General features: G+C 33.7%; 1 protein-coding gene across 9 annotated transcripts in view; it reads left to right on the top strand.

The window, feature by feature from the left end:
- Itpr (Inositol 1,4,5,-trisphosphate receptor) overlaps window positions 1-16,095 on the top strand; it is an 89,125-nt gene that overhangs the window by 12,496 nt on the left and 60,534 nt on the right. For 8 of the 9 annotated variants that reach the window (XM_089710147.1, XM_089710145.1, XM_089710144.1 and 5 more), the window contains exons 2-4: window positions 11,019-11,139; window positions 12,504-12,574; window positions 13,310-13,431. In XM_089710147.1, coding sequence (XP_089566273.1) covers window positions 11,057-11,139; window positions 12,504-12,574; window positions 13,310-13,431 — 276 coding nt within the window. In that variant the 5' untranslated portion in view covers window positions 11,019-11,056. The remainder of the gene's footprint in view (window positions 1-11,018; window positions 11,140-12,503; window positions 12,575-13,309; window positions 13,432-16,095) is intronic. The other variant, XM_089710140.1, reaches the window with a different exon arrangement.

Genomic DNA, 16,095 nt, shown 5'->3' with positions numbered 1-16,095 from the left:
GGCTCGCTGGTTTAGCAAGCCACGCCGTGCAGCGGAGGGCGGGATCCCGACGCGTCATTGTGATGACGCGCGGAGACTCCTGCAGAGAGGTGTGGGGCGGCGGCCGCTGTAAAACGGCCGTCTGCCAACTCGTAATCCGGTCCGTGGGGCCGGACCGAGGGCCGCCACCTCTGGTGAGGTGGGGGCTGCGAGGTAATCTCTATAAAAGTGCGCCGGAGGGTCCCCCGACGTGTATTTCACACATCGGAGGACCTTCCGGCGTGCACCCTCCGGCCGGACGATGATGGGGTCGGGGGTTCGGGGGAACGCGGATGATGGAGCGGGGAAAGATCCATTGTCTGCGCGTTGGTGGCGTAAGCCTTCGTTCCAGCAGCCGCCAGCGAGGGGGGTTCTAGTGGTGGGCCTGGAAACGGGCATCTGCTGGGCGGGACACGCGGTAGAGTCGTAACCGTTCCCGCAGTTCCGTCCAAAGCAGCGCGATGGAACAGAGTGGGGTTTTAGTCGGTAGAAATCCGACATAACCACGGCTCCATCCCCGGGAGCCGGGGGTATCTAAGAAGATTTCCCCACTATAAAAAAAAAAAAAAAAAAAAAAAGGTCAAGAATATCTTCTCCCGAAGAATGTGTCTATAGACTGAAAATCAATCTGGACACTCGTCAACTCGCATTCCCAACAGCGGATTATGAATGAGTATCTCCATATTTTCAAAGCTTTCATCTACGGAAACAACGCATTTTTCCATTTGTTGATATTCCGTAGCTACATAAAAATAATGAATAGCCCGCATGCGTGTGATACGTTACATGAAAGAGGTGTAGTAAAAAAACAAACAGTAAAAACTAAATAAAGCTTCAGCCATTATTCATTTGCAAATACATGGAATTGTCCGTTCCATGCTAGTGTTTGTTCTGCTCTCAGAGGATGTGGAAAGTGTTCGAATATTATGTTAAAGTGTGTACAAAGTGCTATAAAAGTTCTGGGGTTATCAAAAATAATCTGCTTATCGTATATCAGATCTACGTTCACTTTTTATTCGTAACTTGTTTGAATTATCTTACAAGTCTGTTATTGGATATTTTTTCGATCGAAAAAAAGCACCTTTACCTAGTTGTTTTAATGTTATTACAAATTGTATCATAGAAGTAGTCTAGCTTAACTATAATTTATTCATGTAGCATATAAACCAAATATGAAATAACAATCCGCTATCACAATATCCTATGTTATTTTCACCCAGTTGAGTTCACCACGAACACCTTGAAACTCAAACAATTTCAATTACCGTAACCACAGAACATATACCGTAACTTTATAATTACGAGCGTAGGGCCGGTAACAATCCCTATACCACAAAATTTGGGCGAGATTGTCGATCAACTCGAACGCTTGAGATTGTATCAAATATCCTCGTTACAGAGTTACGTGAGCGAATTTAAAGCAGAGCCTTATCTCGCTACTCTAGTACCGTTTTGGGTATAAATGATCAGAATAAATGTCTTTATCTCGTTAAAAGAAAACAAGACCATGAACAACTTCTGTCGGTCTCATGAAAGTTTATTTGAGCGAATTGAAAGCAGAAAGGCTTGTCTTGCTACACTAGTAGGTACAGTTTTCATTAGGATACACAAAGCTATACCTTCCTGATGATCTGATAAATGTTTGAGTTTGAGTTTGAGTTTGATCTGTAATTCGTTAAAAGAATGCAGAACTATAAAACAATAAGACGGTAGCATTTGTCGATTAGAAATTACTTCAAATTCCACTAAATTGATAAATTCCTGATTTTCAGTTGATGTTTTGTATATAGTCCATTGAATGAGTCCCTCCAAGGGGGGTCTAGAGTGCGTGAGTTAGTAACGTAAGATGTTTCTTCGGAAACATGTCAAGAGTCCCTAGGTAATAAACATTCTAAAACCCCGGGACACTAGGAGGAGCCCCGGAGTGGGGGGAGGGGGGAAAAGGTCCATTTTTTTCATTTTTCGCTTAAATCTCAAAAGCGGTACATGTTAGAGAAAAACTTTCAAGGAAAAGTTGAAAGGCCATAAAATTATCTACAAGTTGTACCTAGATCATTTTTTTCTATTCGCAGCCGTTTTCGAGCTACATCCCATGAAATGTGAAAAATTCGAAAGCTTTTTATTTTACCTTACTACTCTAATAAATTCAATACCTCCTAAACGCCTCCATGGTGGAATCTGTTTTTTTTATCAATGATAGACCTAATTATGAGCAATCTATCTGAACTGGTATCAAGTTGCACTTTTGAGTTTTTTGGAAGAAAAAAATAAAAAGATCAAGTTCAGTAACTCAAACTACCCTAATATCATAATATTTTGACAATCGATTCCTCCTAAAGGCTTCTATGGAGGAATGTGTTTATTTTACCAATTATAGACCAAATTAAGAGCAATCTATCAGTACCGGTCACAAGTTGCACATTTGAGTTTTTTGGAAGAAAAAAAATAAAAAGTTCTACTATCGTAACTACCCTAATAAAATTCAATTCCCCGTAAAAGCCTCCGTGGTGGAATCTGGTATTTTTATCAATGATAGACCTAATTATGAGCAATCTATCTGTACCGGTCACAAGTTGCACTTTTGAGTTTTTTGGAAGAAAAAAATAAAAAGATCAAGTTCAGTAACTCAAACTACCCTAATAATATAATATTTTGACAATCGATTCCTCCTAAAGGCTTCCATGGAGGAATCTGTTTATTTTACCAATTATAGACCTAATTAAGAGCAATCTATCAGTACCGGTCACAAGTTGCACATTTGAGTTTTTTGGAAGAAAAAAAATAAAAAGTTCAAGTATCGTAACTACCCTAATAAAATTCAATTCCCCGTAAAGGCCTCCGTGGTGGAATCTGGTATTTTTATCAATGATAGACCTAATTATGAGCAATCCATCTGTACCGGTCACAAGTTGCACTTTTGAGTTTTTTGGAAGAAAAAAATAAAAAGATCAAGTTCAGTAACTCAAACTACCCTAATATAATATTTTGACAATCGATTCCTCCTAAAGGCTTCCATGGAGGAATGTGTTTATTTTACCAATTACAGACCTAATTAAGAGCAATCTATCAGTACCGGTCACAAGTTGCACATTTGAGTTTTTTGGAAGAAAAAAAATAAAAAGATCAAGTTCAGTAACTCAAACTACCCTAATATAATATTTTGACAATCGATTCCTCCTAAAGGCTTCTATGGAGGAATGTGTTTATTTTACCAATTATAGACCTAATTAAGAGCAATCTATCAGTACCGGTCACAAGTTGCACATTTGAGTTTTTTGGAAGAAAAAAAATAAAAAGTTCAAGTATCGTAATTACCCTAATAAAATTCAATTCCCCGTAAAGGCCTCCGTGGTGGAATCTGGTATTTTTATCAATGATAGACCTAATTATGAGCAATCTATCTGTACCGGTCACAAGTTGCACTTTTGAGTTTTATGGAAGAAAAAATAAAAAGATCAAGTTCAGTAACTCAAACTACCCTAATATAATATTTTGACAATCGATTCCTCCTAAAGGCTTCCATGGAGGAATGTGTTTATTTTACCAATTATAGACCTAATTAAGAGCAATCTATCAGTACCGGTCACAAGTTGCATATTTGAGTTTTTTTGGAAGAAAGAAATATTTTTTGATCGTATGGGGAAATTGTTTGAGCCAAAATTATTTTTTACTGCGTGTAACTCAGAAACGGTAGGATATAGGAAAAAATGATATAGGTACAATTTGTAGATAATTTTATGGCCTCTCAACTTTTCCTTGAAAGTTTTTCTCTAACATGTACCGTTTTTGAGATTTAAGCGAAAAATGAAAAAAAATGGACCTTTTCCCCCCTCCTCCCACTCCGGGGCTCTTCCTAGTGTCCCGGGGTTTTAGTATGTTTATTACCTAGGGACTCTTGACATGTTTCCGAAGAAACATCTTACGTTACTAACTCACGCACTCTAGAACTTTTTATTCAATGGACTAATAGTATTCATTTATTTATGTTGTTAATTAGTGAATATGTAGGTTGTATCGATACCATCTTCAAATAAGGTAGCGAGGAACGCGTTCAGTCTGAATAAATTTATTAATTTAAAAATGAACAAAAAATGTCTGCACTCGACGGCATACAGTGAATAGCTACATTTTAATCTCGATGTCCGCGTCGTCGTGTCGTCGCCTACACTGTTTTATGCTATCTAACTAAGCAATACAATATCATTTTTAATAATGCTAAAAAAATATAAAAAGATTAAAAAAAACCTCCATGATCGAGTTTGTTTATATATAAATGTCCATTAATCGTTACAAATTGTAAAGTATTATATATCATACACAAACGATAAACTTCAATAGTAGGTAGTATTTAAATGTTTAACCTTTAACAAGTGCTTATGAATAGCGTTTATTTGAATAAAGAGCTTATTTTATGAATATTTATACAAACTGTAAAATTATTTCGTCTATGTTTATAATTATTTGTCTTGTTACATTTAAAATATTTTTGGTGGTACTAGCGAATCGTATGAACCCAATTGAATATTTCATTATTGGTGTTTTTATTTATTTATTCGTTATTTTAAGCCTGAATAATTATAAATTAAAATAATATGCAAGCGAAGCAGACATTCCAATTTGTAAATATCCAATACGTTGTATCCATTAACAATAATCTGTACCATTAAAATCGCTTATCTCAATGTTTTCCTGTTTGATTTAGCGGTACGTGTAACCATAATGCTGTTACACTAATGATGTCACTTTTACATTTAGGAAGTGCCAAATATTGAATTATTACTTAATATTTGGTTACTGATTGCGACTTTGTCCGCCCATTGTTTGGTGAAGAAAACTTTAAATACAGCGACAATTTTTTGTTATATCTATGAAAATAGATACTTCGATTTTATACTCATTCTCTACCTGCATATATACATTTATTTTATTTTATTAATTTATTTTATTTTATTAAAAATAATATATATTTATTTATTTTATTAAAACATTAAACAAACACCAATCATGATATTCATCTATACTTACTATATAATATTATATAGAGGAAAGGTTTGTGTGTATGTATGTATGTATGGTTTTCACGCATAAACTACTAGACCGATTTTGATGAAATTTGGCACAGATAATCTTTAGACCCTGAGAAAGAACATAGGTACATAACTACCTTTTATTGCGAAATATGTACCACGGGCGAAGCCGGGGCGGACCGCTAGTTATCTATATTTTTTCATTTTGTTGTGGCTTAGCATTCGTTTATTTAGTTAACCTTCCAACGGCACGCAAATAATAATATCCAAAACCATTAGCAACACCGTGAATAATATTAAGGAATTAATTTTAAATTAGATGACGCGACGCTGACTTGAATTTAATAGATGAACAGTTATCGAATTCTATATTTAGATTTTTACCGTTTGCAAATAAAATTAAATGAAAATAGATTCAGTATTATTATCATTCAAGCGACGTCTCTAAATTATTGCTAATGAATTCAAGATAAAAATAAAGAATTTCTTGTCATGACGTAATGACGTCAAACAGCAACCTGAGTAATAAGATGCTGAATAAAAATGAAGCGGTCTCCAAACAAATACGTTTAAAATACGAAACAAACGAAGTAGCCGGGACTCCGGTGCATTATTGGAAACTGATCTATTAGAGAATTTCTCGTGAGAAGTATAAAGGGAATTTTTATAGGTCAGTGAGCATACTGAAACGCTTCAGAGGGCCTTTCTATATTTACCAGTACCCCAAGCTTTGCCTGATTAGGTTTAACACGCATCCACTTCACATATTGATTGGGCTTTATATCTATGTAACGGGCAGGAAAAGTTAGTGCCAGATAATACTTGACACCTAATGGCCGGTTGCATGCTGGCTGTTTAAAAAAATCGAGTCTGTGGTCGGGAGTTCGTGCTCGAATTTTGAATTCCAATGCGTCGAGCGCGCCTTTTTATTTTTCCTTTTTAATTAAAATGTTGCCAGTCGCTTGGTTTTTTTAGAAGTTCTTTTTATCTTGCATGCTCAGGTCAAGTGAAAGCGTAGGAAAATTTTGTCGAAAATGAGTACTTAAAACGTTTTAAGCACTCGGGAAGTTGTTCAAATATCGTTAGTCTAACGTTTTAAGGTTAGCCCATCATTTGCCGCAATTTATGAAGCAACTTTACTTAGTTTGAGTGCTTTTTAGTATGACATTAATAAAACGTATAACAAGGACAAACTGTCTGATCGATGCTTAATTTTAAACGTATAGGGTAAATTTATTATCATTAGGACAAAGTAAATGTAGTTTTATCGAATTATACAAGTTTAAAGAAGAGCGTATTTCTAAATACTTTAGTCACAAATACATTGTTTATTATAACTTAGAATTGATAGTTAATTTGATAGATATTGTATACCTTTTAAACTTTTTGACCTTTCGATCCTAAGCTGTTAAAACCACCACCTTCTAAGTAATTAGAGTAATGACTTAAATCACGTTAACGTTAGATTTTTGGTACACTTAACCAATTCCACTTGATCCCCACAAACCAACACTTTCCACAGCCTCAGGTGCCATTTCAGATGGTTATAAACCGTAAGCTATGTTACATAGCGGCTGGGCTCGTAACACTAGCTCTGAGTTACTGGATCATAGACTTTAAACGCGTGTGGTATAAACTGATCTTGCATATGTTCTACTTCACGTGTGACATGTTGAAGTTGTTGATGAAGCTGGTCGAGTTGTATTGACGATGGGTAAGTCGTAAGGTAAGTTGTAAGGTAAGGATGGTAACATTACCACATGGTTAGGTACTGAAGCCATAGTAGAAAGATTCTTAGGAGAAGCTAAAGTAGGACCTTCTAGGTTCTACCAGTTTTGATATATTTTAATATATCTTTACGTTATTTGTCTTTTACGATTCATGATTGAGTTTGAGTTTTACCCTTATCTAAGAATAGTCCGATGTAAGTCAATATCTATGATTGAAATATTGCTAAGGTATCTGGAATACGTATCTGAATGAAGTTAGCAAAAAGCGAAAATGTTTCGCTTTGCCAGTTGTTTTAATTAAAAGATATGACACAGTAGGCACTATCTTATGTAGGTACGTTTGTGTAAGACTGATGTTTTCATTATGTTTCACAATATTATGAATTTTTATATAAGTTGCGGTACTGTAAATGAAAGCTTAATTTTACTTTTTTAGCATATCGTATGTGATAATATTTTTGAATACACACTTATTCTTACTCCGAGTATAGGTACTGTAATTCCTAGTTATGACGGCGAATACTTTTTTGGAAGTTAGTTTTTATAATGACTTGAATATTTATGAGATTATAGCAATGATATTGATAAAATTATGATATGATTTAATAAATGTAACACACAAATCGGATATTAAGGAATTTTAATTAAAATGTCTCAATACTTATTACTTACTTTAAATTGTAATCCATACCTTATTTAATCTGTCCCTTGGAAAAATCCCCAATCGCCGCAAATGAAACTGAGATAAATCTAAAATCTAAATTAGAAGAGAAAATAACATTTCATTACACGATCCTCATATTGTCAATTTAGGTCGTCTGATTAAAGCAACCCCTACATTTGATTTCATGATGCACTCCGAGCATTTAGCAATCTAATAACGTTGTTAGCACATTTACCTAGTGGAATCGTGTGGTGGAATTTCGCTTTGAAATATATACCCTACTAGTTGTTCCCCGCGGTTTCACCCGCATTGCTCCGCTCCTGTTGGCATTAGCGTGATAATATATAGCCTATAGCCTTCCTCGATAAATAGGCTATCTAACACCGAAAGAACTTTTCAAATCGGGTTAGTAGTTCCCGAGATTAGCGCGTTCAAACAAACAAACAAACAAACTCTTCAGCTTTATAATATTAGTATAGATAATACAACTGCTAAAAAGAGGTTCTCTCCTGCACTATCTTGTCTTTTAATACTAAAAGGTGTAAGATATTGATAATTTACGATAATTTATATCTAAACAGTTATTTTTCAGAGCCTAGTTTTTATTTAAATCAATATTTTATAGAAAGTTCTATTGTGGATATAATTGTCGATTGGTGGAATATAATTTTGGTCATCCATTTTTTAATCGAACGGATTTGCTCAATCGAAACTAACACATTGAAATTTATAGAACAGTTACGCCGGAAATATAGATAATAAAAATGAAATGCTTTCCATCAAAATAAAACTTCCATCTCGAGCCAAATGAAAAAATCCAATAGCAAAGAATTAATTATTTAGAATGGACAGCTTCATTGGCAGATTTCCTAGACGTTGAAACGTATTGTTTGTTTGTTTATGTCGTCTCTGCGATTCGTCTATTCTTTGATGTGTTGGGTAGGTACTTGACGGATGAAAAATATGGAAAGAAACATAAATGATATCCCCAGAAATTATTGGTTAGCCTTGGCAAGAGATCGAAAAAGAATTTGCATTTTTGATACTTACATTTTTTAATATTTCCGGAATTAAAAGATCGGTGCTTGATTTATCTTTAAAAATATCAAATAAAAATGTATATAATTCCTACATTCTAAAATCAGACAAATGTATTTCCTTACCTTATTCAAATAATCGAATTCGCTGAGTACAACAAAAAATACATACGTAGGTACCTGAATTGATAACAAAATTCTTAAAATAGCGAACATATGATATTTATTCGTACACTCGACTTACAGTTGGCCTTGAATATTGTCCCTGAATAATGTTAAGAGAAACAAAACATTACATCGCAATTTAAACCGAATTCAGTACAACGAGTAGGTCGACTTATCCAAACAAACTAACTCGTACAAACCAATATAACCCGTAACTAGATACGAATAATGTCTAAATTTGAGTGAGAGTTGCGCCTAAGTGTATTTAACAATGAAAAATTGGACTCTATTGCACGCCTCATAAGCGAAGCGTTGAGGTGGGTACTACTGTCACTTCGCGCAAAACATCTGATTTTTCAAACTTAAAATGTCTTTATGTATCATAGAATCATACATTGCACTTGTAAGATAATACATACACACACATATTAAGAAAAAACACTATTTTTAACATTCATGATATTTTTGATGTCATTTTTGTTATTTAAACTAGTTAAAAAACAGTTTAAAAAAGTTCTGTCTTGGACGTCCGTGTGTCTGTATGTGCGGAGGATTTTCTTGTTAACACGATAGCGACCGAAATACTTTACTAATCGAGTCTTTTTTTTTTCTCTTACGCTTGAGTATGCTCAGGAATAGAACCCTTTCATTTTTCAGGCTCTGATTCGATGTGGTTTAATTGTTATTAAATAAACAAAAATAATAATTAATAATAGTCCGGGATACATCGCCCATTTTTGCAAGTGATTACTATCTAGCTAATTTTTCGTGAGTAGCTTTATTTTGATGAGATGCCCAATAATTTCATGTACGAAACTCTCGATTGTGGTAGCTTACAGAGGTAACAAGGATAAAAATTTTTGATTTGACGGTTCTCAAATATTTATTACGCAATTTGTATTTTGTAGGACAATATGTCTGTTGAATTATTTAAGTATTAAATAAGTGAAAATAAAAAAATCAGCTGGTTAGTAATCACTAATCATTTATGATGACTTCGTTATCGATACACATTGGAAAGGGGGACTCTTTGATCAAACCATAGATTTTGTAGGACAAATATTTTTTCGAATAATTTAGATAATTATCTTGAGATTGAACAAAAAAAAAACATTCAGTTAGTAATTAATATTTGAGAACCATCAAATCAAAATATTTTATCCTTGTTTCCTCTGGTAGCTACCACAATCGAGAGTTTTGTACATGAAATTATTGGGCATCTCATCAAAATAAAGCTACTCACGAAAAATTAGCTTGATAGTAATCACTTGCAAAAATGGGCGATGTATCCCGGACTATAAATAATTATTAAAAAAAATTATGAGGCGTGCACTTTTGGATTTTCCAAACTATTATGATTTGCAAGGGTATTTTTCTCGCTTACTGTAACAATATCAATTGTTGACACAATTTTGTATTTGTTTTGCTAATTACTATAATAGACGCTTGGGGCTATTACCACACTATTAGGTACTTAGAGATGGAACGGATTTTAATAAAATGACGGTACTTTAATATAACCCGGTTCATTAATAATTTAGCTAACCTTTTTCTGTATCAAACTTTTGAAAAGTAAAACCTTTATTTAATGAATTACATTCATTTTAAAATTAAGTAACTATGTCATTCAAAAATTTTAAAACATTTTTCGTAAAACAGCTTTATTTTCGTACCTAAAGCGTTTTATAAATTTCAATGAATACAATCTCTAAGCCTGCATTCATACGTAATCAGGCTAAGTAACAATTCATTACCTGTAAATGTTAATTCATTAATTGAAAACATGATTAATCCTGCGTCATTGAGCATTATGGTTTATGAATTATAAATATTTGTAATTAATAGTGTATGATCTATGATGATCTCGCTTCATTAGTCTGTTTATATTTACGAATAACGTACAGGAAAATCAAATTGTTGTGTAAATAATAAATATCTCGCCCAAAAGGAAATAAATTTGAGAAGAATAGAAAGAAATCTTACCTATAGTTTATCGTAGTTGATATCTGTTTTTTGGTATATCAACTATGGTTCTGAATTCTGAATTACATTTGTAGTAGTAATCATTTACTAGGATTACCCCATGTTCGATGCTATCTTCATAACGACTACTTTTTTCAACCTCACGTATAACGAAGAACATAAATAGACATTATCTGCATTGTAATTGTACCAAAACATAGAAAACTCTGCCTACATATGTATAAGGCAGAGTTTTCTAATCGATACAATAGACTTTGAACCGTATCGCCACGATATGAGGTGTAAATTTCAATGAATGTTTTATACAACACCGCTCGGACATTATTGGATGACCTCTTAATAGGCGATTGTGAAGCATATAGCGTTGTTTATTGTATGATGATTGTTTGTTCAGCAGGTGTCATTGTATGGGGGTAAAGGAAAGGAGCCATCATGGGAGACAGCTTCTTGCACCTGGGGGACATCGTGTCCCTCTATGCAGAGGGCTCAGTGGCCGGTTTCCTCAGTACTTTAGGGTATGTACCTTGCTTAACAATATCTTTTTAATTTTTATAATTTTGTGATTGACTTATTCTTTTTGACTATGATTCATTTAAGTAATGTGATTTTGGTATTGCCTTTAACTTCAATTTCTTTTTTCATTTCTTTTTCGATATCAATTTTAATGTGACTGCTTTTTTTGTATTCCTGTGGGCTGTGACGTTTATAATTTACTTGTTCTTCTTCTTCAATCTATCTTTACTTTTTCAATCAAGCTTCGTGGATGGGTATGCTTTATTGCTGTGTGTGTGTTTGTCTGTATGCTTGTTGCTAGATGTAAGTAGATGTTTATATATAATAAGTATGTATTTACTAATATAAAATTTTTATGTAAGTAGTTGTTTTAGTTTTCATTCACGTTTGAAAAGAACTTGGCAAATCTGGTCAAGTATTCTATCCGTTTTAATTTTCTACCACTCTCTTACATTCATTAAATTATAACACCCAATATCGTAAATTCGAAAAAAAAAGACGTGTGGCACTCGGGGACTGCCGCGGCCGCGGTAAAGCTATTGCATGCTATGCCTTCAAGCCACACCTCCGCGCCCGTCGGAGTGGGGAGCGTGAGGTTTTTCGTTACTAAATTGCTGGATTCGGTCCCCGCGCTCAAGGCCCGCGATAGAAGCTATGCAATAGCTTAAAAAATACCTGTCATTCAATATATTTTAATTTAATGTCCTATAAAGTTAAAGCAGTTGTAGGGTACCTGCAAAGAGAATACAAATACTACGTGGTACCTGTCATATCATTCTTTTTAATTTTCCTCTAAATTGAAATCGATGTCAGAAAACGTTCATGTTAATTTAACGGACAAGCTAAATATAACAGAAATAAATATCAATTTGTCAGTTCCAATGTGCCATGGAAATATATCTCAAGCTAAAAAGTGAATCGATGTTGTAATCTTTCCCAGTCTCCGAATATAACAAAACTCCCAGTTGTTCTTTTGTTCTATATCGTATGATTTTATATGTTACTATCTTCATTATTTTATTATAGGCTTTATAAAGACATTCTTAACGATTTGATAAAAATTTTAATGGTCATATCTCAATTGCATAATGTTAATTGTAATAAATATACGGAGATAATAAATCCTATAATACCTAAATGATAAGTTTTTTGACATAGCTACCTAATTACGTATGTATATAAAATTTGTAAACACTGTTACCTATTTTCTAGCATTTGAACAAAACAGAACATTTACAATGCCCCAGGCAGGAATGAGCAATTATTTATTGCACAATGCAGACCGAAAGGCAAATACAAATATATATGTATGTATGTAGTATAATTTATTACGATTTTGATTATTAATTTTTCTTATTATCAACAGGTTGGTAGATGACAGATGCGTCGTGTGTCCCGAAGCCGGGGACCTTTCAGATCCACCCAAGAAGTTCAGAGGTAAGCTGAAGAGTTTGTTTGTTTGTTTGGACGCGCTAATCTCAGGAACTACTGGTCCGATTTGAAAAATTCTTTCGGTGTCAGATAGCCCATTTATCGAGAAAGGCTATAGGCTATATATATCATCACGCTATGACCGCATAAAACCGCAGAGCACAGCTAGTACATATAATATATTACAGAATTCTCAGAAATCTTATACATATATGTACATAATAATATGATAGTGACAAACGCGTATAAGAATTAAGAATCTATAAGAGCAAGAGTTAAATATGTTCGAGTTTGCTTATAGGGTTTCTTTCTTATTATTCGTAAAATAGGTTTTAAATTTAAATTTTAACATAGCTCATATCAACCACGTCTGGGAATCCTCGTCTAAATCAGTTCAACTATTCCGGTTATTAGCTGATAAACTAATGATATAATATACCGATTTACATATTTTTTACATTAGCTATTTATTTTGTGTGTATTTACATTCTATGCAATATAAATAAATGTTTGTTACCATTTCACGCGACAAGCATTTAACTAATTTTGATGCTACTTGGCAGTGATGTAGCTTATGCACTAGAATAACATATAGGCTATATGGATATTAGGGTTCGACCGCAGTTCAAACCTCGCAGCACAAATATTATACAATATGCAACACAAAAACTAATTTATCCGAATTCAAAATAACTCCACAAATCACCAATCACCAAACCATTATAACAAAATGTCTTTCAGATTGCCTGTTCAAAATATGTCCCATGAACCGCTACTCCGCGCAGAAGCAGTTTTGGAACACCGCCAAGCAGTCAGCTAACACCAATGCAGATACGGACACGGGGCTGCTGAAGAGATTGCATGTAAGTGGTAATTACTTCTCACCTACCTCCTCCTTTATTACTTCACACATTGGGTTACCTGGAAGAGGAAGAGGAACCTACTCTTTAGTGATAAGGCCGCCCTCTGTGCTAGTCTAGCTATAAGTTTAAGTTTTAAGTAATACAAGAAATATGTATACTAGCATAGTAAAGTTTTTTTCGATGAAGCAATTCCACCTTACTTCCTCCACACGGCATACTATTGTTAAAAATAGTAATAGCAGGTGTAAAAGATCTTCAGAAAGGTAAAGGCCAAAAGAAGCAGTGAAAGACTGCAAAAATTTGGACATTGATACCTTACTAGCTTGATTGTTATCAAGGAATGGCATTACATGTTTGAAAAAAGTGAAACCTGTCTTTTAGAAGACGTATGATCTCGTAATACATATATGAGACTCATGCACACATACACTTTACCTTTAAATCGTTACGTAGAAAGTATCAAAACACTTCTAGTTGATACTATGTACATTTACCTTCAATAAAATTAGGTTTAACATGAAGTCCAGTTAATTTTGACCTCACTTCATTAGTTAAATTGCGTCGAGCATTTAAATCCCAGTGGCTTTAAGCGGTTGAGGGTAATTTTGTTGGACCCGTTTTTAATCCGTTCTTGATGACTATTTTAATGATACTTTTTAGCATAGCTTTATGTGGTGGTAAATATTGATTTATTTTATTGATTGATTTGATCTATTGACGATTTCATTTATTAATTTATCGTGGAACTTTGATGGAAAAGCGATAGCGAACTACTAGTTGATAGTTAGACCACAAGAATTATAATAAGGAAGTTGAAAATAATATACTTAAATTCGTTTTAAATATGCACTGCTATAAGTATAATAGGATCTGTTCTAGGATAGTCAAAATATTCGCATATAAAAGTGAACCCACAATACATTTCTGAGAAGCGTTTACAAAGCTGATTGAAATCCGGTCTATTGTGATGATAGTAACTAGATATTCGTTATGTGTATATAGTATTCGTTATATATATATGTATTGATCGTCGATATATATAGGTTCACTACAGTTGACTAACTTCTACGAATTATTACAAAATTTTAATCAAAAGTTTATATTTAACTCTAATCGTGATATAACATTTTAATGTGGGCAATAAAATAATTAATTAAAGATACGGAAAACCCCGGCTCTTTTTGTTTTATCTTTTGTATTTTAGTCGTAATAAGCTTAGTGCATATTCAAGATAATTGTATTTTTAAATCAACCATAAAGTATATTTTTATAATCAATTTATTTGAATATTCTGATAAATAATATGAAGTTACGATATATGCAATATAGATTGCATTTGAAAACATGGTAATGTATTTTTATTGATGTCTATTTATAACTTCAACTTCCATTATCCATAACGGTACAAAAACTGCGTACATACATAATTATACATGGGTTGATCCAAAAGTAATGATAATAAATATTAAACAAGGTCATTACAGTTAAAATTATTATGTATTCCTCTAGATAGTCTTCTAACTAGATAATATACTTCGATATTTTTTTTCTTAAACTTAAAAAAAAAAACTTTGACTTCATCCACAAAAACCCCTCTACTGCGGCCATCACTTCGCTGTCGTCTTAAAATTTCTTGCCTCGAAAGTGTTTCTTGTGCCGAGGAGAGAGATAGAAATAACTAGAAGCTAGATCTAACAAACAGGGTGGGTGTTCAAGCATTTGGAATGCCGATTTTTGAATGGCAGCCATTGCAACTGACGCTTTGTGATCTGGTGCGTTGTCTGGGTGAAACAGCATTCAAGCCCGCATTTTGCCATGTCTCTTTTCCTCACTAACCTACCGCAATCTTTTAATTTGGTCTGTGTAGTAAGAGCCCAATATAGTGGCTACCTTCTTAAAATATCCCACAATAATTATTCCTTCAGCGTCCCAAAAAACTACCGCTTTAATCTATCCCACTAATTTTCACTTTGAATTTCTTCATCGTCACTTTGGAAGCTCGCATCCAGGCCATTGATTGTTTCTTGGTTTCAGCATAAACATGGTGAACCCGGGTAACGTCCATAATCACAAATCGTGAAAAAAAATTATTCTGGTCTCATAAAAAATTTGGAAATTCACCCTCTAAATGTCGAATCGTTGTTTCTTCTTTTCGTCGGGAAACATTCTGGCACCCACGGTTCACTTTCAAATTAATGTAAATACTTGGAAACGTGGCCTATTGATATGATTTTTTTGTGATAACTTAGTGAGTACATGAGCAAGCAAAATATATTTATTTTGTATTTTTATGTGCACAGGAAATACCCAATTATCATTACTTTTGGATCAACCTAGTATGTGACAGGCGGTCCGCCCCGGCTTTGCCCGTGGTACATATTTCGCAATAAAAGGTAGCCTATGTTCTTTCTCAGGGTCTAAAGATTATCTGTGCCAAATTTCATCAAAATCGGTCCAGTAGTTTATGCGTGAAAACCATACATACATACATACAAACCTTTCCTCTTTATAATATTAGTATAGATAAAATAATCTAAAATATTAAAAAATCTCGATTCGATTATGAAATCCAATCACCACATCAAGATTAAATCAAAAGTTATCAAAGATAGATCAAAAAGTTCCGCCGAGTGTAACATTTCTCAAAGATGTAATATTTCTAAC

This window comes from Colias philodice, chromosome 24 (assembly GCF_061535455.1).
Source record: "Colias philodice isolate Cphi_HAF_F1 chromosome 24, ilColPhil1 Martin Lab GWU primary, whole genome shotgun sequence".
Classification (NCBI taxonomy): Eukaryota; Metazoa; Arthropoda; class Insecta; order Lepidoptera; family Pieridae; genus Colias; species Colias philodice.
The sequence above is the reverse complement of the archived record's forward strand: the minus strand, read 5'-3'. Positions and strand labels throughout refer to the sequence as shown.